At 45.2% G+C, this 26,904-nt stretch overlaps 1 protein-coding gene across 3 annotated transcripts in view; it reads left to right on the top strand.

Moving 5' to 3' along the window:
* The window catches only part of atp10a (ATPase phospholipid transporting 10A), a 50,803-nt gene that overhangs the window by 4,137 nt on the left and 19,762 nt on the right, over positions 1-26,904 (top strand). Inside the window, exons 2-12 of one of the 3 annotated variants that reach the window (XM_025903072.1) lie at positions 10,120-10,324; positions 11,611-11,696; positions 14,669-14,747; positions 14,878-14,963; positions 16,856-16,962; positions 17,048-17,179; positions 18,615-18,745; positions 20,599-20,851; positions 20,951-21,168; positions 21,242-21,436; positions 24,640-25,201. In XM_025903072.1, the coding sequence (XP_025758857.1) occupies positions 10,120-10,324; positions 11,611-11,696; positions 14,669-14,747; positions 14,878-14,963; positions 16,856-16,962; positions 17,048-17,179; positions 18,615-18,745; positions 20,599-20,851; positions 20,951-21,168; positions 21,242-21,436; positions 24,640-25,201 (2,054 nt within the window). Of the gene's footprint in view, positions 1-10,119; positions 10,325-11,610; positions 11,697-14,668; positions 14,748-14,877; positions 14,964-16,021; positions 16,744-16,855; positions 16,963-17,047; positions 17,180-18,614; positions 18,746-20,598; positions 20,852-20,950; positions 21,169-21,241; positions 21,437-24,639; positions 25,202-26,904 lie in introns of those variants that run through there. The other 2 variants (XM_003444290.5, XM_005451245.4) reach the window with 2 other exon arrangements.

The raw sequence follows: 26,904 nt of genomic DNA, 5'->3' as shown, positions 1-26,904 counted from the left end.
TACAGTAGGTACACAGAAAGTTTTGTGCCCCCTCACTAAAAAAAGCAAATTAAGCGCACACAGACGTGCCTTCATGCAAGTCCAGAATATTGTGGTCACCTGTGTTTCAGAGGAGTATGAATCTGATAGTTCAGCCTCTTGCCTCTGTGTTGTTTCTGCTTATTATGAGCCAACCTGATGACCTGTTTCTGACCATTTTCCTGACTCTGTGTGTGTGTGTGTACGCAGACTGTATTTTGCTAATGAAAAGCAGCACTGTGGTCCATGCACAGAGCATAATTCACCGTCATCAAAAGGCTCAGTGTTTAGTGGCTCCACAGTTTTAGCTGAGTCCTGAACCTAAGTTGTTGTGTCAGGGCTGGACATGAGTGAACTTTTTTTCTGTGGTGGCAACATTGTGAAAAATGTTGCCTTTCTCAGCTAGAGCCTGACTGGTATGTCACTCAGCTGATACTGGGTTATCGCTGAGATTAGTATCCGCATATACGAGGTTATACGAGATGTTTTGCATAGACAAGATTTTCTTTTTCTTTGTTTTCAAGCAAACACGCAAAAGACAACAACAAAAACACTGGTTCATTTAAAGCAGGAGTCCCCAATCCCAGTCCACAAGGGCCGGTGTCCCTGCAGGTTTTAGATGTGTCCTTGATCCATCACAGCTGATTTAAATGGCTAAATTACCTCCTCAACATGTCTTGAAGTTCTCCAGAGGCCTGGTAATGAACTAATCATTTGATTCACATGTGTTGACCCAGGGTGAGATCTAAACCCTGCAGGACACCGGCCCTCGCGGACTGGGATTGGGGACCCCTGATTTAAAGTGTTGTCAGCACCTCCATTGTTCACAACTACAGATCAGTCAGCGTGGAGGTGTATTCTGTGTAATGGCCACCAGGTGGCGAGTCTCCAGTTAGAAAAAGACTTCCTGCGATACATATATCTATGGCTCTCTTTCACCTCTGAAACTTACCTGATGAGTTTATGGGGTCATGAATATTTTTATTTTTCATTATTAGAGTCAGAAAGGAGGATTATCCTAGGGCTGTGCGATATGACCAAAATCTCATATCCCGATATAAGACATCTATCGTCCCGATAACGATATAAATCACAAAATTTTAACATTTTCTGTAAATTCTGTGAATCTCGGGCAGCTCGACTTGCGTGAAGTGTTTCCAGCTGGGCGTCATATACCTGGAGTCAAGTGTTTTAACAGATGCATGAAGCTATACATTTTTAGTCATAAGTTGTAACGGCCGCCTTTTTCTTTGTGAGTATTTATTACACATCGTGCTGCGGGGGAAAAGCCTGTTCTAACGTTTGAGTCTAAGGTTTATTTTTTAGCACCTGGCGGCTTTTTTTTGCTTCTCATCCGTAAACACTCTGCATCTTTCACGTGATTCAGTTTATTTTGAAAAGTCTCAACAGGATCTTGAGCTTTATTGTGAAAGGTTTATGTGGAAAATAAACAAGCGGACACGCGATGGTTTTACCGTCATTGTTGCTAACGACAACGCATAAAAACAGGCGTTTGTCCGTCCGTAGTGTGGTTATATTAAATATAAGAGAAAGAGAGAACTTTAAGAAATTAATATAGCCACTACAGTGACCATCAAAACGATAAAAAAATATTGCCGTAAACAGTTTATTTTGCGACACCACAAAACAAACGATAGCGTAAAATGAAACGATAGACGTTTTTATATCGTCATCCGATATATATCGTTATATCGAAGAGCCCTAGATTATCCACATGGTATCTCAGTAAGATCTTCCCCCCTTCACCTCCAGTTCCAAAACATATGACGACTGGGAAAACCCTCAGCTCGAGGCTTGTTAACGACATTTAATGTCATACTGGTCGTGTCCATCTTTTATTTCCAGTCTGTGTTTACAACGTACATGTAGTACACGGCACAGCTGAGCAGGCGGCGGTGTGTAACCGTCACACTCAGAATAGAAATGTAAAGAGTGCTGACCTGCATATCTCTAAAAACTTTTTACTTTGGGACTATAGACTGTATGTGACAGATGGACCAATGTATGACCAGTGTTTGCATGGTCATACACTAATAAATTGTGATTGACAAGGCCTTAGCCAATGAGCATCCCCTAAAAATCAGCTATGAGCATAATTTCTAAAATAAACTTCATCTTTTTGTGGCAGCTGATCCCATAAACTCATCAGCAAAGTGTTTTATGAGGTCACAGAGTGAGTGAGCTGAGAAGGCTCATATCCAGCATAGGCTACGTCCATCTTTTACTGAGTCTGTGGTTATGCGTAAAATCACCCATTACACACATAAAAACAAAGAATGTGAGATATCTTACTAAGCACTTTATATGTTATTTTTGGCCAAAATGCACTTGATGTTTGGGTAAATTAAACCCCATTTAAAATAAATACTGGTTAAAATAGTTGTCACAGTCCCAGGGATTTTATTTTGATAGGCATCGAAAGTACTACAGATGAACTGCAAGAAGTTATGTACAATAATTAGATTTATATAGTGCCAAATCACAAACACAGTCACATCCAAGTGTTTTGTATTGACCCCACAGTAATATGAGAACACCCCAACAATTAGATGACCCTATAAGCGAGCTCTTGGTGACAGTGGGAAGGAAAAACTCCCTTTTAACAGGACGAAACGTCTGGCAAAACCAGACACAGCGAAGGGCAGCAATCTCCTGTGACCAGCTGGGGTGATTATAATAGCAGACGATTAAATTCAGAGAAAGAAGAAACACTTGGTGCATCATGGGAAGCCCCCAGCAGTGCAGGCCTATAGCAGGGTAACTAAGAAAGGATTCAGGGTCACCTGATCCAGCCTTAAATGTATGTTATATCGAGGAAAAAACAACAGCATAATTTACATGTGTCACGGCGGGGCGAATTACACACAGTAATTCGGCGTGCCCGTGTGGCGTGCTGGCTAGACCCAAACGCGGCGAAGGCTAGCGGTGGGTTGGAACAGACACGCAGTTATTCTAGTAACGATCCGTGCACGAAGCTTGGCTTCGGAACTGGCGTTACAAATGGAGAGCGAGCGGGGCTTGGATGAGAGAAAGAATCGAGAGGAAAAAACACTCACAGTTGCTGAATCAGGCGGAGACTGACGTAGGCAAAGTTTCGGAGCTCCTGACATGAAGGGAACGATGTCTGAGCGGCGAACAGGTGAGTGGCATCTCTCTTTTAAGCCCGGCCCCGTAATCAGCTGATCAGCCGCTGACAGGACCCCCCCCTGAAGACCGGCACCCGACGATCCAGGACGGCGGCGATGGAAATCCGAGATGAGGGAGGGATCCAAGATGAAGCGGGACGGCACCCAGGAGCGCTCCTCAGGGCCGAAACCAGCCCAGTCCACCAAGTACTGGACCCCTCGACCCCGGCGACGGGAGTCCAAGAGCCACCGGACAGTGTAGATAGGGTCCCCATCGAGGAACCGGGGAGGGGGCGGGGACGGGGGCGCCAGCGAGGAAGCAACGCGCCGCTTGAGCTGGGAGACGTGGAAAACAGGGTGGACCTTCATGGCGGATGGAAGCCGGAGACGGTAAGTCACGGGGTTGAGCCGGGCAGTGATCTCATAAGGGCCAACGAACCTGGGAGTGAGTTTCCTGGATTCGGTATGGAGTCTCAGGTGCCTCGTGGAGAGCCAGACGCGGTCCCCGGCCGAAAAGGATGACCCGGACGGTGGCGGCGACGATGCTGCGCAGCGTACCGAGTGTTGGAGCGGGAGATGGCAGCCCGTGCCTTGATCCAGGCCTGACGACAGCGGCGGACCATCTGTTCGGCAGCAGGCACGTCGACCTCCGCCTCCTGGTGGCTGAAGATAGGAGGATGAAAACCATGACAGACTTCAAAGGGCGAAAGACCGGTGGCTGAAGAGACGTGAAGGTTGTGAGACAGCTCAGCCCACAACAGGTAACGAGGCCAAAGCGACGGTTGGGCGGAGACGAAGCACCTCAAGAAGCGTCCCAGTTGTTGATTGGTCCGTTCAACCTGCCCATTGGTCTGCGGGTGGTAGCCGGACGAGAGGCTGGGAGATGCTCCAATCAGACGGCAAAAGGCTTTCCAGAACCTGGCGGTGAACTGGGGCCCCCTGTCGGAGACTATGTCCTTGGGGAAGCCGTGAAGCCGGACGACATGGTCCAAGAAGAGCTCAGCTGTCTGTTTGGCGGAGGGGAGGCCGGCCAGGGCGACCAGGTGTACCGCCTTAGAAAACCGGTCCACAAAGGTGAGGATGGTGTCCAGACCGTTCACGGACGGGAGGCCGGTAACAAAGTCAAGGCCGACATGGGACCAGGGACGTCCTGGCACAGGGAGAGGGCAAAGGTCGCCTGCGGGAGGCTGAGTGGAGGACTTGGCCCGAGCACAGGTGTCACAGGCGGAAACGAACTCCCGGACGTCCCGAGTCATGGAGGGCCACCAGAAGGCACGACGGAGGAGCTGGAGAGTCCTGTCAGGCCCCGGGTGACCAGAGAGCGGGGAGGAGTGAGCCCAGAGCAAGGCCTCCTGACGGCATCGGGATGGTACATAGAGTCTCCCAGCAGGGGTGTCAGGCGGAGGTGGTTCGGCGGTCAGGGCATCCCGGATAGAGTCCTCCAGGGGCCACCGAAGGGGGGCAGCAAAGCGCTGAGAAGGCAGGTAGGTCCTGGGTCTGACGTGAGGTCGTCCTGGGCGAACTGTCTGGAGAGCGCGTCTGCCTTGGCGTTCTTGGAACCAGGTCGGTAGGCGAGGTGGAAATTGTAAGGCTCAAAGAACAAGGCCCAACGGGCCTGCCGGGGGTTGAGTTGCTTGGCCGAGCGGATGTGGATCAGGTTCTGATGATCAGTCCAGATCAGAAAAGGGTCTTTTGCCCCCAGGAGCCAATGCCGCCATTCTTCTAAGGCCCACTTAATGGCCAAGAGTTCTCGGTCTCCGACACCATATCGTTGCTGCGTGGGAGAAAACTTCCTTGAGAAATAGCAGCATGGGTGCAGTTTTCCATCCGGGCCGTGTTGAGAGAGGATGGCGCCAGCGCCAACATCGGAGGCATCCACCTCCACCACGAAGTCTCTGGTAGGGTCAGGGTGGAGCAGAACGGGGGCCGTGGTGAACCGCTGGATAAGCTCTCGGAACGCCTGTTTTGCATCCGGGGAGAGGCAGAAGGGTTTAGGCAGGTTAGCTGGTTTGGTGAGAGATGTCAGTGGGGCGACAACGGTGCTGAAGTTGCGGATAAAACGCCGGTAGAAATTGGCGAAGCCCAGGAAGCTCTGTAGCTGCTTAAGGCTGGAGGGCTGAGGCCACTGGGTCACCGCTTGAACCTTTTGCGGATCCATGGTCAGGCCATCGGAGGAGATGGTGAAGCCCAGGAAGGAGGTGGACCGCTGATGGAATGCACACTTCTCCAATTTGCAGAACAGCTGGTACTCGAGCAGCCTGCTCAGCACGGCCCTCACATGGCGAACATGGTCCACTTCGGTGCGGGAGTAGATTAAGATGTCGCCAAGATAAGCAAACACCCACCGGCCTAGCATATCCCGCAGGACGTCGTTGATCAGATGTTGGAAGACGGCAGGGCTGTTGCAGAGGCCGAAGGGCATCACCAAATACTCCCAGTGCCCGTTAGGGGTGATGAAGGCGGTCTTCCATTCATCCCCTTCCCTAATGCGCACCAGGTTATAGGCGCTGCGTAGGTCCAGTTTGGTGAAGATGCAGGCCTGGGAGAGGGAATCGAGCGCGGTGGATAGCAGAGGAAGCGGATGGCGGTTCTTGATGGTGACTTTATTCAAGCCCCGATAGTCTATACAGGGGCGGAGCCCGCCGTCTTTCTTCTTGACAAAGAAGAATCCAGCAGCAGCAGGAGAGGTAGAGGGGCGAATAAAGCCCTGTTGGAGGGCCTCAGCAACGTACTCCTCCATGGCTTTATTCTCTGCGGGAGACAGAGAAAACAGACGACCACGAGGAGGGACCGCTCCCGGGAGGAGCTCAATGGCCATGTCGTAGGAGCGATGAGGAGGTAGAGTGGAGGCTCGCCTCTTACTGAAGACCTCAGATAGGTCATGGTACGCCGGAAGGATCTTATCCAGATCAATGGGCTCCGGGGGAGGGGCCTCTTCTGACTTTGAGTCCTTTTGGGTCCGAGAGAGAAGGCAGCGGAGAGGACACCGGGGACCCCAACCCAGGATTTGACAGGAAGACCAGGAGATGTGGGGGTCGTGCTGGCGGAACCAGGGGTATCCAAGGATGAGTGGTGAAGAAATGGCCGAGACGACTAGAAATTGGATCTCCTCCTGATGGTCCCCGATAGACATGTGAACCGGCTGGGTTTGGAACTGGATCGGGTAGGGTTGGAGGGGTCGCCCGTCCACTGAGGTCACCGGGAGGAATCGGTCCACAGGAGTTAGCGGAATGCCAAGTCGGGAGGCTAGTTTTTGGTCGATGAAGTTCTCAGCGGCTCCGGTGTCCAGGAGGGCTTCTGATGAGGACTGACGGCAGTTCAGATGAAATATTACTGGTAACAGAAAGCGAGAGGGGCCGGAGGAGTGCGACTGGCCAGGTGGGACCCCCCCGCAGTCTACCTGGCGTCATCGTTTTCCGGACGTAGGGGGCACTGGGGACGACGGTGGCGAGCTGATCCGCAGTAGGCGCAGAGACCCTCACGCCAGCGTCTCTCTCTCTCTCTTCTTTGGAGAGTCTGCCCAGCTGCATGGGTTCCTCGCTGGATGTACGGCTTGGGCTAGCAGCGGCTCCGTCAGAGGGGGGAGGAGGCTGCGAAGACGTGGTCCTCTGAGGCTGGAAGGGTTTGAAGGCCCGAGGGGTGTGGCGAGGCCGCGACATCACTCGTTGGTCGATCTTCAGGGCGAGATCCACGGCCTCATCCAGGGTTTTAGGGGCCTCACGGCCGGTCATCTCATCCCGGATGTAATCAGCCAGCCCCTCCAGGAAGATGGAGCGTAGAGAAGCATCTCCCCACTTTAGCTTAGCGGCCAGGGTACGGAATTGGGAGGCAAAGTGACAGACGGGTCGACTGCCCTGGCGTAAATGAAGCAGCTGTGACTCAACCTCCACTTCACTGCTCGGAGGAACGAATGTCTTTTTTAATTCCTCCACAAACAGAGCATAGTCATTACAAGCAGCAGATTTGTTGTTGTAAAGAGCCGCGGCCCATTCCTGAGCCTGGCCAGACAGGAGAGAGGTTAGCATCGCAACTTTGGCACGGGCGGTGGCGTATTTAGTGGGCTGGCATTCAAACAGCATGTCTAAAGTGGCAAGCAAACCATCAGGCCGGCCATCAACTCCGTTCCACTTATCTGGCAGTCCGATCCGGGGCTCCGCGGTCACCGGCGCTGGCTGACGTTGCAGCGAGGTGACGGAAGTGGAAAGTTGGAGGACGGTTCCGGTGAGAGACTCCAGTTTCGTGCTCATCCGATCCACCACACCGCGCAGATATAGTACTTCGGCTTTCAGCCGTTCGAATTCCGCTGGGTCTATGTGCGGCTCAGACATCCTGTCACGGCGGGGCGAATTACACACAGTAATTCGGCGTGCCCGTGTGGCGTGCTGGCTAGACCCAAACGCGGCGAAGGCTAGCGGTGGGTTGGAACAGACACGCAGTTATTCTAGTAACGATCCGTGCACGAAGCTTGGCTTCGGAACTGGCGTTACAAATGGAGAGCGAGCGGGGCTTGGATGAGAGAAAGAATCGAGAGGAAAAAACACTCACAGTTGCTGAATCAGGCGGAGACTGACGTAGGCAAAGTTTCGGCGCTCCTGACATGAAGGGAACGATGTCTGAGCGGCGAACAGGTGAGTGGCATCTCTCTTTTAAGCCCGGCCCCGTAATCAGCTGATCAGCCGCTGACAGGGCTGACAACATGTTCTTGTTCACTTTTGTTTTTGGTCCCGAACCCTTCAGGTGTGTGATCAGTACAAGCAAAACTGGAGCTTAATGAATGAAAACAAAAAGAAAGGAAAGTCTCACATGACGATCAGTCATGAAGGGGTTTTTTTTTTTTTTTTAAATGGGCTGTGGTGGCGTAAAGTTTGGGACTGGCTGTGTTATACAATCCCACTGAAGATCGGTGCAAATAAATGTAGTTCTGTGGAATGTAAATAGTTTGCACCTAATCTGCTGCACAGGGTGCCAACAGCTGGAAACCATCTGCACTCCGAGTCTCTGAACCAGCTCGACCTCAGTTCATATTCTGCCATAACTGGGTAATGAATAAGCGATCGCTGAAGTGTGGAGATTAATTGAACATTTTAAGCAGCGCCGTAGGACACACCTGTGACTGTCGGCATACTTTTTATCAGGCGGTGCGCTTCGTGGAAAGCTTTGGGTATGTGTGAATCTGTTAAACAGTGTGGATTACAGGAACTGGTTCCCTACAGTAACAAATACAGTCATTCTTTGTTTTTGGCATGGGTGGGGGAACGGCTTCACAACCAGTAAATCCTTTTAGTTCTTATCATTTGTTCCATTCTCCAGGTCAAAGATGGATTCCTTTATAGGAGCACACACACGTCAGAGTAATTCTGGATTAGAATCAGCTTCAGGTTGATTAGTTGCAGCTTGTCATAGTCTATTTTTTCCCTTTTTTAACTGACTGATGCCAATGTCACTGCTTCTAATATCCAAAGTATGCACTCGAGTATTTGTTTCCAAAGTGTGAGACATCTCTTATTTCCTCCTCCTTCATCTTCTTGCTTCTTTTCACTCGATACAAATTTATTTTCATGTGGTTTTGCAAATATTTATTGTCCTCGTTGTGTTTTGGTTCACTCCAAGATTTATTTGTCAGACGAGGAATGCAGACTGGAGCTAAAAGTTATTTTTTTTGCTGGCACTGAATGTATTTGACTGTCAAAGTTCACGGAAAGGAATGTTTTCATATTAATGTAGGGAGGGTTGTAATGAATTAGTAACTCCTAGGCTCTGCACTATGGAGTTCAACATATCCACGATATATTTTCTTTACCTGGCTTCGCTTATCCTAAAATCATCAATCAGGCTCAGAGGTCATAACCAGGTGGTTATCAGCTCGATAAATCAAACCACGATTTATCGCTGTAGCTACAAGTATGTTCGCACAAAAGAGGCGCATCGTGTGACCAATCAGAGACACGGACAGGACCTCTTTCATTACGACACAGGAAGCTCTCCCTATGACAACAAATGTTATGTTCAGCTAAATTAGTGCACTTTATGTAAGTGTTTTTCAGACATTTTCAGTCTTATCCCTTCTGCCCGGCAGGGTTAGTCAGCTGACTTGTAAATTTTATATAAGGTCAACAAACACAAGGCCTAAGTTTCCTGTTTTTGAAATATGTTTCTATTTTAAGGCTTCTAGCCAGAAAATTTCTTTCGGATCACTTGGAGCCAGAAGGAAAAAAGCAAGGAATGAAGCTGATCCTCGCAACCTGTATTTTATCAGTAATGTTTATCAAAGACAGATTAATCAAACTCATTATATTTCATGGGTCATATACAACCCAGTTTGATGCCAAACAAGTAAAACCACTGCATAAAAATTCTTATATATTTTAAAAAAGACTTTTTCATTTATTTAAATGGAAAGAAGTACTTTCTGAAGATGTTCACCTGAGCCGGGGGTCTCAAACCTGCTGCTTCCATCTCCAGTGGCCCCTGGTGACTTTGACTTGAAACTATGTGACAGATATAGATATAGATAGCTGTAGATATAGATAAAGACAGATCTTACTATGAGGCCCCTTCAAAGGGTAAACGTAAAGCCGCATCCCGTCATGCTCCTTCGTTGTTCAGGCTCCGGGACTGTTTATATCTCGGTAATAAGCTTTACTGACGCGAACAGTTTCAGAGTAATTCATTATTTATAATAGTGGCGTCATGTACTTGCTTTGACTGACATATTGAGGAAGAAGTGAAGCTGAATGTGTTTGACCGCGAGGAATGTCGCAGTCGCTTTCACCAGTTTTAGCATCAACAAACAGGCCGTCCTGTTTCTGCGTGGAACATGTTCGCTGTCCCGTTCAGATTTATGGAGGTCGGGCTGAAGCTTCCGTTTTTAGATTGTTGAACTGTCGAAAACAATAGCTCCGCATCTTTCACGGGCAGCTCACACCAGCCGTTCGCCCTCTTATTGTTCTGTCAGAGCAGAGAGACGCTATGTGGAGAAGTACTGGAAGGAGGTGCGGGTGGGAGACTTCATCAGGCTGCGATGCAACGAGCTCCTCCCCGCCGACGTGCTGCTGCTGAGCTCCAGCGACCCCGACCGCCTGTGCCACATCGAGACCGCCACGCTGGATGGAGAGACCAACCTGAAGCAGAGGCAGGTGGTCCGCAGCTTCTACGACCTGGTGAGATGGATGCTCCTCACTTCCTCTCTGCTGTGTTTTCTCTTTTTTGTCAAAAGAAAAAACTTTTAACAGGTTGAAACTTTGAGTTCTCTCCAACTTTTGGTTGTCAGGAGTCTCTTTATGGCTGGCGGGGGAGTTAACGTGGTAAAAAGTCCTCTTGAAAGAAGATAACATTAAAATTGATGGCTGTTTGTTTTTTATTTTAATTCTAATTAATCTTTGAGAAAGTCTTTCTCTTTGCAGATTGAACTTCATGTCTTGTTCTCTATAATTTCTTAATGAGGCCTGGACTTTGTCATTGGTCATACTATCAGAGGATTTCATCTGCAGCTACATTTCTTGTATCAGAGCACAATAATGAATAACAAATAAATGAACTTCTTAGAATTGGTTGCAAAAGGCAGGGTCCACTCCATCGCTCAGCAGGCAGCAGTGTTCAGAAAGTAGTTCCTGCACCATCCAAAAGTCTACACTCATGTATTTGGAAGCTGACACACACGAGCTCCCTGCCCACCAGCAATGGTTGTGAAATTAAGCAGTATAGACATATTCAGCAATATCAGCCATTTTTAACGTAGTATTTCACATGTGTAATAGTCAAAGCCATCAAGCCTATTTTGGCCCACACATGCGCAACAGCTGCGAGCTGAGAAACGTGCTAGAAGAGAATGCAACGAGCAGGGAGGTTAATGCTGATGTTTTTTGCTGAGGTGGGAGAGCTTAAAGGAGGCTTCTTCAAATGCAGCAAGAGGTGCACGACCAGCCGGAGCGCCACAGGCCAGCAGTTGTGACGCTGCTGTTTTTGGTGCGTGTGGGAAGCAAAAGCCAGGCGCTAATCGCCCGGAGCCTGATTTACAGCTAGGAGGACTTGATTTTGGGAAAGTTCCTCAGGTCCAAAAGCAACTGTTTAACAAGCTGATCATTTATTAAATAACGTGTGTGGGTGGTTTCTGAGTTGAAAGTCATTGAGTTTTTTTAAGGTGGTTAGAGGAAGGGTAGGTTGGCTCAAACAGTGCAGCCTAATCAATCTAGTTAATATGCAAACTGTCCCATTAAAGACTAATACGTTCCATTAGCTGCAACTTTAGTCAACTAACAGAGGAAATAATAGAATGAGTGCAGGTGGGAGTCTCACTTCCTGCACTTTATCCTGTTTCGGATGGACTGTTTGGGCATTAGTGCTTTGTGAGGCTGTGTAACTGTATTTCCTGGGGAAAGGATAAATATTCCACCTGTCACCTGAAGCTGCACTCTTTACCTGAGTATTGTTTGCTTTCTGTTTTCAGGACTGCGAGTTTGACCCCTTAAAGTACAACAGCATCATCGAATGTGAAAAGCCCAACAATGACCTGAACAGATTCAGAGGCTACATGTGAGTCCCGCCTCTTCCACGCGACTGCAGCCATCACACAGCAGCTTCTAATGCTCGAGTGTATTACTGATAAAGTCTTGTTTTCGTTTCACTGTAAATGAATGCAGTTGTGTTTGGAGTATCGCCTGCTGCTGGCTTCTGACTGGAAATAACGCGAAACTGTGGTTTGTTGAGATTCCAGCAGTTTCCAACTCATAATTATGACTCAAACAGTTTTTCCGAGTCGAGATTAAAATATGCTTTCCCAGGAAAAAGGCTGCAGGGTTTGAACAGTTGAAGACGTATGTGCTGTCTCATGACCAGGAGAACCTACAGATAATGAGCCCCGTGTGTGTTTTCACTCTCAGTCTTGTGTCTGTTGCGGAAATGGTGAGGAGGGTTTTCTCTGGATGTGCACGATGTACAACAAAGAAATAAGAAAGGAAGGACTAAGAAACATTTCCAGAGAACAAAAACTGAAACAACAAAACTCACTCTGGAATCTCATTGAAGAGAAAGTGAATTAAAAACATTCAAAATGAAATAAGAAATAAAAAATAAATAAAAATTGCAGAACTATGATAACTCTGGTCCATTTCCATTTTTCCTTAACTGCTACCAGGAAAGGAAAGCACATCAGTGTGTGAGATGACAGATTTTCAAATTCAAAAACATTTGCTCTTAAAGCCCTCTGTGTGTCATCTACACAGTATATTACCATAATTTGTCTCCAGGTCACCCAGTGTAAGGTATGTGCCACAGCTGTTCTAAATTAACAGTATTGGCAAATACAAAATGAATAATTCTTGTTATCAATGAATTTTAAAATGTATTGTTTTACAAAATAACAATGATTAAGATGCTAAATTGCAGTCATTAGGAAAACGTTTTGTTAATTTCCCTCATAAATAATATAATTGTTGTTTAAAACTATTTTTTTTTGAGAGATTTCTACAATTTCTTTTATTGTGACAGGTGGTCTAAATACTTACCTAACAGGCTAATGTTGCAGGACATAGAGAACCTGAAAGTCATGATGCCGATGAACTTTTTACAAACTAAATGTTTACAAAATGAGCAAGAAGTGAGCAAAGAAAACCTAAAACTTAAGTAGACTTAAGAAACTAAACTAAAGCTGAAGTAACACGCTGAGAGAAACGCAAAACACGAGCTAGAATGGGTGAACCAGGCGAGTGGACAAAGAGTAGACAGAACAGGAAACGGAAAGTAATTAACGCAGGTGAAGACGGACGAACGGGAAGTAAAGCCCAAAACAAAGACACAAGTGACAGCCCGAGTATTAGGGTAAAACAGCAAACCACCAACAGACACATCCTAAACACGGAGACAAGATGACACACGGCGAACATGACCGAGGAAAAGGCACGAACTCACAAAAATAAACTTCATCACCAGGATTTGATTTCACAAGAGCAAAAACTCAGAATGATAACAAGTGAGACAAATTGGGCAAACACAAAGCTTCAAATCCTGGAACAACAGATAAAAACAAAAAGCACAGATCATTCATATTCATGCACCAAACCCTCGGATCGTGACGGAGTCTGATGAAAGATGCTGCAGAGTTGCAGTTGCAGCATCTCTCTGGGACTTTTTGAGCTTTGCTCATATAAGAGACGAGAAGTCAGAATATGTGAGTTTCTGCTGCTTGGATTTTGACGCACATTTTCCAAGGCGAAGCTCGAAACACCGAGACGTTCCTCGGAATGAGTCAAGACCGTTCGCGTCTGCAGTCCTGCAGTAGCACTTGGATATTTGATGCGCGCAGTCGTGTTCATGCTGCCTGTAGCTATTGGTTACATAATACTTCCTCTGTGGGTCAGACTTGGTCACTTTTCTGTTAATTACATTATGTTGGACAAAATGGTTTATATTGAACATCTCACACAGCCATTTGAGGTCATAACACATATCTATTCCCACTCTTTTTACACGCAGTGGTAAATGCTGCAGGGGTCAGGTTTCCGCCGTCTAATTGAAGTACACTTTATGGGACCTCCTAATTGGATTGGTTTCAAATATATGGCACCCCTCGCCCAAGAAGCTTTCTAGATGTGTCTGCTCAGGCTATTCTTGGATCTTTTGTAATATCATAGTGGAAACACTCGTTAAAGGCATCAAATACGTCTTTCCAATAATTTTCTGACTTTCCTGGGGATGAGTAGAGGAATGGCTGCCAATTTATGGTCCAGCACTTAACCTCAGGTAATGTTGCCTTTACCTGCAGACTCTGACTTTTTCTTTATTTATAGTACTGCAGTAAATTGGCACTGTAGCTTTAGCAGAAATGGAACTACTCTTTACAGCAATGCAGACCTCAGCGACTGCTGATAGCAATATGTGGTGTGAATACAGGGGTACTTCCTCAGTGAAACACCATGTAGTAATAACAACAGATTATTTTTATAGCGGCTCTGAGTTTATAAAGAGCTTTAACAGACAAGCTAATGAAGTTAAACAGAGAGCCAAGCAAAATGGTTATAATGTGATGATTAAAAATATACACCAGGCAAAAACTAACTGAAAGATGATAGGATACATGGGTGATAGGAGTTGCGTGATTAAAAGTTGAAGGCAGTTGCTGAGTTTTGTTGTTCTAAAGCTGAGGGCTCCTCTTGGCAAAAGCATCGACACCTTTAAATTCAAGTAGCCAGATGGACGCTGAGGATCTGAGGCTGCGAGCTGACTCCTATGACTCCTATGAGCTCGTGTAGCTCAGACCCAGATGTGTTTTTAAAGCTTTAAGCACAAAGCTGTGAAAAGTGAAAGTGCAGGGGGCCAGAGGTGAAACGCCGGGATCGGGCTGACGTGATGCTGTTTGCTAGAACTGTGAGAGAGTGATGTTTGATTTATAGCAGAGAGGAGGGAGCTACAGAAGTCCAGCCTTGAGAAACGGACGCTCATTTAAAACTTTGGAAATTTAGTTTTAATTGTTTCTAACTTCTTCTTTTGCTGTCTTCTAATGCTGTCAGCGTGTGCAAATTTTCAAATTTTGATGGATCGCCTCTGAGATCTTCTCAGATTTCTCAGCTACAAGTTATAAAAGCAAAGGTACGTAAATAGCAAAGATGTGGCCACTACAGCGCAGGTTCTTTGAGGATTTAGAGACCAACAAATAAGCTCTGCATTTAAATTCGCTCTAAATATTTAAATTTATCACTCATGCAGTGTTTCTCCCCAGACGCTGACTGCTACTTCTCTGGATTTCGGCTCTATGAGTTATAAAGTGTTGTTGGAGTTCATGGCTCTTTATTCTAATTTGATTCAGTGAGTATTTTGGAGTAACTCCATCTTTTACAAAGGTTGCTCCTTTTAGAGCAGGAGTCGAGTCCCGCTTTAGTTGATCGGCAGCGTAAAGCCCAATCTGTTCCTAAATGAGCCGTCCCAATAAAACAAATGCATTATATCTGATATGTCTTTAATATCAGCGCAGTCTCAACAGCATGTCTTATTACATGCAGTTACAGAAGGGTATAAGCAGTTGTGTTATTTGATTCTTTATGACTTAAACAGTTTGTCAAGATCTGGAAAAATACATTTTCAGGCATGTGAGGAACACTGAAGTTGTTAAAGATCTCAGTCAATTTCCCCACTTTGTGCTGGACTGGATCCTTTGTTGTGCCAGTTGTGCCCCACTGCTTTACACATATGTTTAACACTTTATGTGTTACTTAACTGAAGCGTAAATCATGCTGAGGATGCTGGTTGTGTAAGACACCAAATCTGGGAGTCCCAGCCCTTCTTTTGGTTTGGATTGTTTAAACCATTTCAGTCTTCCGCTGGATCAGTTTTCCTAAAATATGACTGCGGGGGTCATGGGAAATGGGCTGAGTAACCTTGGTTAACCTCGCTAGTTCTCAGGAATATGTTTATCTGAGTTAAGACTGTTATAGTTGTTGTAGTGTACACCTTTGAGAAAGAAAACTGAAATGATATTTTGCACATGCCAAATTAAAGTAAATTAAAACATGCAGGAAACGTCTTTTAGTTTTCATCTTTTTTTTAGGTCAGACTTGTCAGCAGTGCCAGCCTGAGGAGGCTTTGGTGCTGTGAGCTGATTGAGGTTACATGGCTGCAAGTCATATAAAACCTGTCCTGAGCTTCGTTAATCTTCCCCTGAAAAATGTCCCCCAGTACAAGAAACGCAAGCTAACAGAGAAACTAACAAAAACTTAAGAATAAAAACTGAAGGGGAACAACCAAAACCACTGTGGACAATTCAGAAATCAATAAAAAATAAAAACATTACAAATAAAAGAAAAGCGTTCAGATGTTTTCTCTTTACACCCCTGCTTTTACCACCATCGTGCCTCTCCAGGTGTTGTCAGTGTGGTCTGACAGCTGGATTCACGCCAGCTGTGCTTCCATCGTGTCCCCTCAGCGAGACAGAAGATGCGACGCGTCCTCGGTAGCAGCCGGGCTGACCTGCGCACACGTGATTATGACTTGTATTCGTCTCTCAGAAGGAGACCAGATGCTGCGGGTATTCAGTTGCCAGGCTACAGTGCAGCGTTGGGCACAGAGCCTCATCTCACCAGAGTTTTATTATATTACAGCCACTGACACGAGTCTAATGTCAGACGGAGAGCACTCTCTGCGTATCACGTGCTGTTATCGGGTTCTCCCACAGTCTGAGCTGCGAGTGACGGCTCTGTTATTAATCTATCATGGTGGCGACGTGTCAGTCGTAGGCCAAGCGCTGGACCTTCCTGTTGGTAAACACGCCGATAGTTGTGACTCTAAAACCGGCGACAACAGAGATGATTTAACGCGGCTCTCCAGCTAAAGGTTGCTGGGCTGTTAAACTAACACGCTTGTAATCCTTGATTTAGTAATAGGATTAATGCTGACATTAAAAGCTCAGCACCACCCTCATAATATCCACACAGCCCCTCGATTAATATGTCTCACTTTGAATTACAAAGTGAAGGGGGGTGGGGGGGAGAAGCAGCTGCTTGGTAGCTGCTCCGGTATCAGAGGGAATTTGTGCTGACTCCTCCGGAGAGGTGCGGGGAGAGGAGTGATTGATTGACCGAGGTGCTCAGCGGTAAAAATCGATGTTGTGTTTGGACCGATAATTTTGTTTCTCTCAGTATTTCTCACTTGAGTGTAACTGTGATCCTTTGGCTGTCATTCTCACGCCTCCTCTCACCTGACAGAATCCATCGAAGCGGCAGGAGAGACGCACTTTACAAAGAGAACCTGCTGCTGCGAGGCTGCACCATCCGCAACACAGAGGAGGCCGTGGGAATTGTCATCTATGCAGGTCGGCCCCTGAAAGGACACCGCGGACGCATCGGCTGCCACGCAGCTGATCCCACCTCTGACTAACGCGCTGTGTAACTCCGCAGGTCACGAGACCAAAGCCATGCTGAACAACAACGGTCCACGTTACAAGCGCAGTAAACTGGAGAGGCAGATGAATGTAGACGTGTTCTGGTGTGTCATCATCCTGCTGGTCATGTGCCTGTTTGCTGCTGTTGGTATGTAAACAGCTGTTTGGAAGTTTAAGGCAACCTATTGTGTTCATTTGCAGCTGCTTGGTTTTTCTGGGAATCTCCTCAGGAGTGGTGCAGCTTTGTGTCATCCACACCTCAAAATTCTCCTTATTTGTGTATATAAATAAATAATTATTAAAATAAGATATTTTAAAAATGGATACAGGGAAAATGAGAAGAACTGTCAGAATCTTTTGGTTCTAATAACAGAAATTTGCTATTTTCTTAGAAGATTAATGAATTTGTTTAATTTGGATTTGGTACTTGGTGTCACACCTGGAAAAACATAGTTTGTCGTGACTTTGCCGTAGTCGATCTTTCATGAAAACCCTTTGTACGGTGGCCCTGAGAGGTCAAACAAACTGCAAAGAAAACACCAGCAAATTTTTAAAAATGCTGTAAAATCTCACAAAACGCAGCGGAAATGTTTCTGTGGAGACATTAAAGTGTTTGCTGTTAGCCATTTACAGTTAGCTTGTCACTTCTGCAGCTGCTCCGTCACGTTTCATCTCCCCAAAAACTTTTCCGTTGTGTTTTGTGAGTTTTTTGTTTTTCTTTGTGTGCTTTTGCTGCGTTATTCTATTTGCGGTTGTTTTTGATCTTTCATGGCCACCGTACCTTCACCTGTGTTAAAGAATATTTCTACAGGCCTCCAAACCTGCAGGCAGAGACTGGACATCTAAATATTTTAGGGATTTCAGACATCCATCTTTCTGTGTTACCCTGAGCTCCGCTCCTGAGAGTCCATATTCACAGAGCTGAAGTACCATAAAAATTATTTACCATACAAACATCTAAATCAGTTTTTTGTTGTTGTTTTTTTTTTTTTTTTGGTGCAACCTTTCAGTTCATCCTCAGTCTGACTGGCTGAAGTTCTGATTGGCTGCCCTTTGGAGTAACAGAAAGCTAGAGCCTCGATTCAGAAGGAATTGCAAACCTCTTGAAACCAGATTATAGAAAACCAGAGAAACACAACGAAAGAGCGCAGATGAGGATGAGAAGACTGCAAATCCACATCCATCTCAGGAATCTGAAACAGTCATTGTTAACAACCTGGAGCCACAGCAGCTTGATCAACAGGCGCTGGAGGCTTTGTAGTTGTAGCCAGAGCTGTGCCTGAGATGACCCCCACTGACATCACACAGAGCCAAGAGTAGAAAGATAGAGTCTGAAATCTGAAGCCTGCTCTAAACAATATTAGGTTAACACCTGTGAATGTGTTGCCTTGCAGGGATTTACCTAATTTCAATTAATCTTTGACCGTATTTAATATGAGCATTGATCACAGAAACGTAAACGTCAGAAAATAAATATAAATATTAATGAGGAATAACAAAACTCCTACACAGAGCTTCCTCTGCTTCTCTCTCCTGTCCTTCCACTGTTTGCATGAGCTGACCTTGTGCTGTTGCTGTTGCAGGTCACGGGCTGTGGATGTTTCAGTATGGCGATAACAGACCCGTGTTTGACGTTCTCAGCCCAGAGGGGACCAACTTATCGCCCATCATGTCAGCCATTTATCTCTTCCTCACCATGATCATCGTCTTTCAGGTACTAAACAGAAAGCAGCTTAAAGAAGCAAAGGCACAGATAAAGATATAAAGGCAGTATCACAGGCTCTGAAATGTTTTATTCTGCTGTACACAGTGGCAGTATTTCAGCCTCCCTCTGCGTGTGACCTCTAGATCTTTTTCTCTCTTTGTTTGGAAAAGCAAAGATGAAAAATGTGTTGCTTCAAGCAGGAAAACAGTCTCTTTAATCTGAGCTCAAAAAGAGGAGAAAGTGAGATCTAACAGTTATTGATCTGGTTGTGTTTTTTTAGGCAAAAAGTTTCAGTGTAAATGTCGGCGTGTCCCGTGTCACAGCAGCAGCAGACGAGCTGCCCCGGTGTCGGGCTTTCGAAATAAATGAGAAATCGCAGAGGGCAGTTCTTTGGTCTCGCTGTGCAAATAGTAACAGTAATGCCAGAAAAATGATACACTCTGAAATAAACACATGACTGTTGAGCAGCACGAGGACTGTGTGCAGACGTTGCTGCCCTTCCCAAAGCTATGACTCATTTCCCGGAACTACTTTCCATAAGTGTTGCCTGCAAATGTTCCACTCTGGATTACACCAACATTTTTTAAACAATCCAGCATATGCCCAGTGTACTTATAAATCACTTGTTTAAGATTTTGGAACTAAGAAGCAATAATTCTTTTAATTATGATGTTTTGGTTTGGGGTTGTTTTTGTCAGATATACCCCACAGAAATCTCAGATGAACTCTTTCCTCTTATTTCAGGCATCTATCTGTTCCTATTTATCCATTTTTAACTAGTTAACTGTTTTAGATATATGTAGCCATTATATGTAGCCAGTGTAAGCATTGTAATATGTGCAATATGTAATGAGTTGCAAAAGGAAAGTTATAAACAAAGTCATTAAAATTCTCTGTGCTGATAAATTTTCTGAGAATTATACAAAAATGAGCCACCAAATGACGAAATTCAGCGCTTGTATTTTATTAGATGTTGGTGATGATGATCTTACCGGTCATAGTCATGGAGGGAGTTGTCCTATTGGTTGACTTCCACATTAGGAAGGTGTGACTGGGCCTTCCTGTCCTCTCGTTTCCATGCTTTTTATTACCATAGTTACTACTGACCATGTAGTCATAATACTGCTGAACCCAAACCCTTTCATTTGCTGCTAAATCGTCCCGGTTACGACTGCTTGAGAACCTCTGTGACTTTTCAGTGGACACAGCGAGCCAATGAGAAGAAAGCTCGCCTTCTGTCTGTACTTCACTCGTTCCAGTGATCATTTAAAATTTGCTTTAAATTAGTATTACTAATTAATTGTACATAATATTTGACTGTTCAAGATTTTCTTTTTGGGTTTTCCAATAATTGAATCTCTTTTTTACAAGATTTATTTAACTATTTATATGAATTAAAAAAATTTTATCTGCAGTTTAGACTTTTTTCTGTCTCTACTGTTCGTCCATTTAACTACATAACTGAACTTTCATTGTTGCATTTAGCTACGTATTGCACCAGCTCATCCCTGCAATGTCAGTGTATCCTTTCTTTTCATATTTTGAACCCTTTAACCATTTGAGGTTTATTTGAGTTGATCTATTTGACCTCTTTTATTTACCTGTTTTATTTTTAAGCATCAGTTTTAACTTTTATTGTTATTTATTATTTTGGGGGGATATCCTCATTAAAGCATTTAAACTTTTTTACATCTTTAGCTATTTGTTCTTCTGCATCTTCATTTCATCTTCATCTGCATCTTTGTTTGATGTGATTTCACGTTCAGATGTTTACACCATTTTTCCATCAGTTTCCAGTTTCCATTACAGCCAGGATGACAGCCTGCTCTGCCTCTCTCCTCTCCTCTCCTCTCCTCTCCTAGGTCCTGATACCCATCTCCCTTTTTGTGTCAATTGAAATTGTCAAGATCTGCCAAGTGTACTTCATCCATCAGGATATGGATCTGTACGACGAGGAGACAGACTCCCACCTGCAGTGCAGAGCACTTAATATCACAGAGGATCTGGGCCAGATGCAATATATCTTCTCTGACAAGACAGGAACGCTGACGGAAAATAAGATGGTGTTCCGGCGCTGCACTGTGGCAGGGGTGGAGTATTCCCATGATGCCAACGGTGAGACGACCAGCCAACATTCTCACACGCTCCCTTAAGGAAACAGTAAGCGGTCATCATTTTCTAAGTCACCACAAACGGTGTTTGTTTGTTTTCCAGCTCGAAGACTTGCCATGTACCAGGAAATGGACTCGGAGGAGGAAGAGTGCATGTCTCACGGTGGCACCCTCCCCAGGCGGGACAGCGTGACCAGTCACCAGAGCGCCCGCGTGGTGCTGCGGTCCCAGAGTACCAAGTCCCACCGCAGGACAGGCAGCAGGGCGGAGGCCAAGAGAGCCAGCATCCTGTCCAAGCACACGGCCTTCAGCAGCCCCATGGTGGGTCCTCATTACTGTTCTACCACCCTCATCCTGCCTCCTTTACCCTAACAAACCCCCGTCTGTTCTGCAGGAGAAAGACATCACCCCCGACCCCAAGCTCCTGGACAAAGTCAATGACTGCAGCAGTCAGATGGACTTCATGCGCTTCCACAGCCAGCCCATGTCCCAGCTGCCCTCTGACCTCTCAGACATCATCGATTTCTTCATCGCTCTCACAATCTGCAACACGGTGGTCGTGTCCTCCCCCAACCAGCCAAGACACAAGGTAACACTCACCTGTTCAGGTCAGAAACATCAGTTTGGTCAAACCTCTGTCAGGTCAAAGAGGGATCACCTGTGGACTGGGCTGCACAATGATGTGTTACCTCAACTTCATTCCAGACTTCCTGCTTTCTTCTGCTTTGATTCTCATTCCTGTAAGTGTGTGTGTGTGTGTGTGTGTGTGTGTGTGTGTGTGTGTGTGTGTGTGTGAGAGAGAGGGAGAGAGACTTGCAGGTGAAGCAATCCTCCCCTTTAATTCCTCTAATAGGTGCATGTGTGCAGCTGGTGAAGACACTAAGCTCATAATAAAGTGTTGACAGCGTGTCAGTGCCTGACTTGCTGCAGTCATCAGAAAACATCTTAGCTTTTATCAGAGAGGGCAAGTGTCAGCTCTGGGAAATTATTTATATAAAATCTTTTTGGGGTTTTTGGACTATGAAGCCTAAAAAAGACAACAGAAGAGTTACAGGCCCTTGGTGTACAAAGGGGTCGGTTCAGATGTCATAAGTACACGAGATAGATGAGATAGAAAAGTCTAAAGCCAAAATATATTTTCTGTTGAGCACAATTTTTTTTTCTCTTAAGCAATTCTGAGTATCTCAGGATCTATCATAGTGTGAGAAAACTGCACCGATTTAACGTCGGTGACATAGAGGAGCATTGGTACCCTGCATGCTTATTTTTTTCTGAGAATTCACTGGGGAAAACCTAAAGTGCATTGTGGGTAAACGTTTAGGGCTCGTATCACCCGGTGGGATAGTTGCCATTATTCCATCTTCATCAAAATAAGTTTTTGTAGAACAAGTCAGGTTCCTGGCAAGGGCAACAGGAAAGGTTTTATAGGCATGAATTAAAAATGAAGCATTTGATTGTATATGTTCAAAATGGCAGGATATTATAAGAGTCCAAATCCATGATTCGGTTCATTGCTTAAGCAGCTCCCTATGACTTATTAGAATTACAACTAGAGTGCATGACAGTTTCATGTATCACCACATGCACATTACTGGGCTGTTGTTCAGCCTGTTTTTACACGCCTGCTGTTTACACCAGCACGAACTGTGCACAGCTAACCATCACACCACAGACTCGTCTCTGCAAAGTGACGTGAAGTCTCCTCTGTCAGTGATGTAAGGAGGGTAATCTGCAGTGGCAGCAGATCAGCGTTTGGAGTTTTTCCATATCTGGGAATGTGATTTACAAAGTACCATTAAGAATACATACATAACCTGCTTTGGTTCACAGTTGCACTGATGGTTAGTGGACTTGCAGTGTGATGAATATTGTATATGATTTTATTGAGACTTTAATGTCAAAATAACATAAAGTTAACATTATGCCCTGCAAGCATTCTACTTTGTTGAGCTGATAAAAATGTTGAATTTGAAGTGACTTGCCACAAAAAAATGCCCCCCCCCCCCCAATAGTGTGTTTAGTAACACAGTATTTGTACGTTGTTACTTCCCACCTGTGTTTGCAGGTAACCTCGTTCTCATACAGCTCACACTCAAGAGGTGAACTTCAGGTTTTTCACAAATCCTTTGTGATCCAAAGAAGATTCATATCTTAAAGCTGTGTCTGAAGAAAAATGCAACTGAAGTCCTTCCAGCATGCTAACAAATGAGCTTTGTGTTTTGTGTTTATGTTTTTTTGATCCATGTGGGAGTAGTTTCCACCTTTTGAGCGAAAGCTGCATGTTACGAGTTTACAAAAACGTTCCAGATCTGACGCCGAAAGTGTGCCTTTGCACGTAGCTTTCACTACTTTTCTGTTAGCGTATCCGTGTTTTGTTTCTGCTTCTCTCTGGGCCCGGGTGTGGTTGTCCTGTCAGGAGGCGATATCCTCTCCTCGCCTCAGGCGGCGTGCACTGGCTCACAATGGATCCCGACAGTCAGAGCACAAATCTGCTCGATGAAACTGTACACGGTGGCACACCGTTTATGTATGTCTGTGTTTCTCTCTGGAGGTTATCTGATAAGATGCATGTCTGCACAGAAGCGCTGACTTTTCTTTCGGTTTTTATCGGTTGTTTTGTTGTCCCGTGTTCCAGAGCAATTGTTCACATTTTTATTATGATGCCCTTGTGCGTAGCTGGGCCACTGAATGATTTATTCTTGTATATATGTGAGAACTGTGGTTCCCGCTGCCAGGAGACCTTAAAGTGAGTCACTTTTTCTTCTATTGTACTGCGGCACCTTGGGATGAATGATTGGCCGAAGGATTATGGCCAGGAGAAGCTTTTTCATCAGAGATAAAGTCCTCTGTAGTACCAGCGCTTTTCAAACATTTCTAAGGACTAAAACGATGTAGAACATCCATCTTATGAGCTTCTTAACCTTAAGAAATATTCCCCCAAAAGCAGCACCTGAATTCACTTGGAAGTCAACTTCTTATTCATTTCATTCCATTTGAGGATCTTTCTTAGTAATGCCGTATGCTGCAGTAGTCATAGAGCCAGAGGCTAGTGGCTAAATTCATCGTTATTTACTTTAATGTCAAGTATTTTAACCTCAGGATCTCTTTTAACCAAGTACCAGTCTCCCTGAGTTGAACTCTGATAGGCATAAAGCCAAAAGCTGCAGTTCCTCCAACGTCCATCGGAGGCTTCAGAAATGAGTCGGTCCCTCTGGACTGCCACATTAACATCTCTGACTTTGCAGCACAAATGGGTTGAAACTTTTAGCTGTTCACTCCAACAACAATGGTTGATGTGACAGTGGCTACATCCATCTTTTATTTACAGTCTGTGATATACACAGATTCCCACCCAGTGACAGAATCTCGCCTCAGAGCCCGATCTGGATTATTTACGTAAGTCGTTTTAACTTGCTGGCCTTTTTCTTAAATTCTATTTTTATATTTGACCTTTTTAGGTATTTTGTACTGGCTGATGAGCATAAATGATTTTTTTTGACACAACTATTTAACAATCAATAGAAAGAGCACTTAGCTTTTATCGCTGTTTTTTACTGTGTTGGTTCTTTTTATGGAAGAATCTGTCCCAGTGTCTGTTTAAGTGAGAGAAACACTGTTGTGTCGCAGTCTCTGCGTCAGACTCTAATTACCCTAAAATGAACCTGCTGGGTTGTCTCATGTCTTTTATCACTTTCAGTGTTAGATTTAAGAGCACCTGGAGATGGAATCAGGGTCTGCTCTCTCTTGGATTATAAAAGCATTATTTTATGCCTACACTTTCTGCTCCTGCAGGTCAGGATGAGGTTCGAGCTAAAGTCTCCAGTGAAGACCATCGAGGACTTCATCAAACGCTTCACCCCCAGCCGACTGACCTCCGGCTCCAACAGCAGCAGCTCCTCCAGTCTCATCACCAACCGGTCCTCCAATAAGGGCTGCTCCAGCCTGCTGTCCTCGCCCTCGGCAGAGAGCACGCTCACCAAGCTGCACGAGGAGCAGCCCTCGGGAGGTTTGGAGCAGGTTTTCAGCCCCATCCCGCCGTCCTACGATGGAAAAGCCTCCTGGAACCTCGAGGAAGGAGAGCTGCGCTACGAGGCAGAGTCGCCCGATGAGGCTGCTCTGGTCTACGCTGCCCGGGCCTACAAGTGCTCCCTGGTCGGACGCCTCCCCGACCAGGTGATCGTGGAGCTGCCTCACCTGGGGAAGCTGAGCTTCGAGCTGCTGCACACGCTCGGCTTCGACTCCACCAGGAAACGCATGTCCGTGGTGGTTCGACACCCTCTGACGGATCAGATCACCGTCTACACTAAAGGAGCAGACTCTGTCATCATGGATCTCATCAAACCCCCCGACACAGGTAGGAAAACAGTTGTTTGGGAAATCTCTGCAGACCTTTGTGACCAGTGAGATTTTTTTTTTTATTTTAATTTTAATGGTGATGATGAGCAACGGCACTGCTTTGGCTTGTGATCGTGATGTGGTTTGGACCGCTATGTGAAAGATGCAGCATCGTTTAGTGAAATTGCAGAGTTTCACTATAGCCTGAGATATCAGACATGGGGATCAGCTTCAGCTGCAGCTGATTCTGTGGTCCACTGAAACTGCTAATATAACAAATTTCTCCCAAAAGAATTATTGACTGAGGGAACTGATTAATAGATGACTTTCAAAAAAGCAGGCATTTCCTCTAAATCAGGGACATTAAACTCATTTTATGTCATTGATCGTAAGTCGACCGGACTGGTGAAACTGCCAGTGACAGTTTGTGACAGTGTAAAGACATTAAGCTAAACATTTAACAGTTTTCCTACATGAGAAAGACGTCCTGCAGTAACAAGTGAAAGAAATCTGCCAGCATGACTCTTTGGGCTTTAAATTGTAAGACATAAATGTGTAAAATTACAGGAAAAAGCTCCAGTAGCCCAGACTGTCCTGTAATTACAACACAGAAAGTTTTTAACTGTTAAATAAATATATTAAACCAAAAAAATATAAATTTCTATCATAGTTGGTGGAAAAACAGAACATTTTCTGTCATTTCATTGTTTCCCTTTTAGTTCGGTGTAGTATAAATGAGCATGGGGGAGGTCTTCATCAGTAGAAAAGTTGTAAAAGTCTTAAATCTTTGCCCTCCTTCACATTTTTCACACCTGTCCTGCGGGCCGGGTTGGAGTCTTTGCTGGGCTGATTCTGGCCCCGGGCCTAGTTTGTGACACTTCTGCTCTAAAGCTGACTTTTGCCATTTTTTAATACTTTTCTCCTTCGTTATGCAAATCGTTTTCTGTCATTAAAAGTGGAATCAGGCTTTAGGTTGATTGACTGCAGGTTGACTACAGAAGTAGCTGTGTGTAGTCAAGAGATTGCTATAAGGCAAGACTCTGCTGTGATCTAGAAGAAATTAACACCACGAGTTAGGACTGTTTGCTTTTGTTGTGTTTATGTATATGTTGAAAGTGCATGTAATGTCTCCGTTCAGAATGGAAAAAGGGAAAAGTAAATGTAAAACATGTATGTTGCTGCTTAGTTAAATATATAATTTAGAGTAATTTATTTTGTATTGGCAGCCAAAATGCTAATGTCGAGTCTTTAAAATGCAAAGTTCAGAACCGATGGGGGATGTCATGTGACTACGTCAATCTCTTACAGTGCTTACATAAAGTATCCACACTTTACCTGCTTCACATTTTGTCCAACGTGGACAGACACGAAACGGGACGCGCCTGAACTCAGTTCAAAGCAAAGGCAGTGTTATTTTGTTTCTTCTTATATAGTAACTTTGAATCCCTTTTGCAATAAGGCTGTAACATGACAGAACAAGTGAACACTGTATACTGTCTGTAATTGTTGTAGAATCTTTACGCTCCAATATGAAACGCATCGAGGTGACAGACTTCGTGAATTGGTGCTTTATGTCTGATCGTCTGTTTCAGGTTTGAGTGGTTCATTATATACAGTCTGTGGTCTTGGTCTTTATAAACACTCAAGGTTTCACTGATACTTCCCCAAACCCTCATGCTTTCTACTCAGGTGAAAGGATAAGGTCACATGTTATATAAGGAC

The sequence above is a fragment of the Oreochromis niloticus genome, linkage group LG23 (genome assembly GCF_001858045.2).
Source record: "Oreochromis niloticus isolate F11D_XX linkage group LG23, O_niloticus_UMD_NMBU, whole genome shotgun sequence".
NCBI classification, from domain to species: domain Eukaryota; kingdom Metazoa; phylum Chordata; class Actinopteri; order Cichliformes; family Cichlidae; genus Oreochromis; species Oreochromis niloticus.
This window is presented reverse-complemented; position numbering and strand designations above follow the sequence as displayed.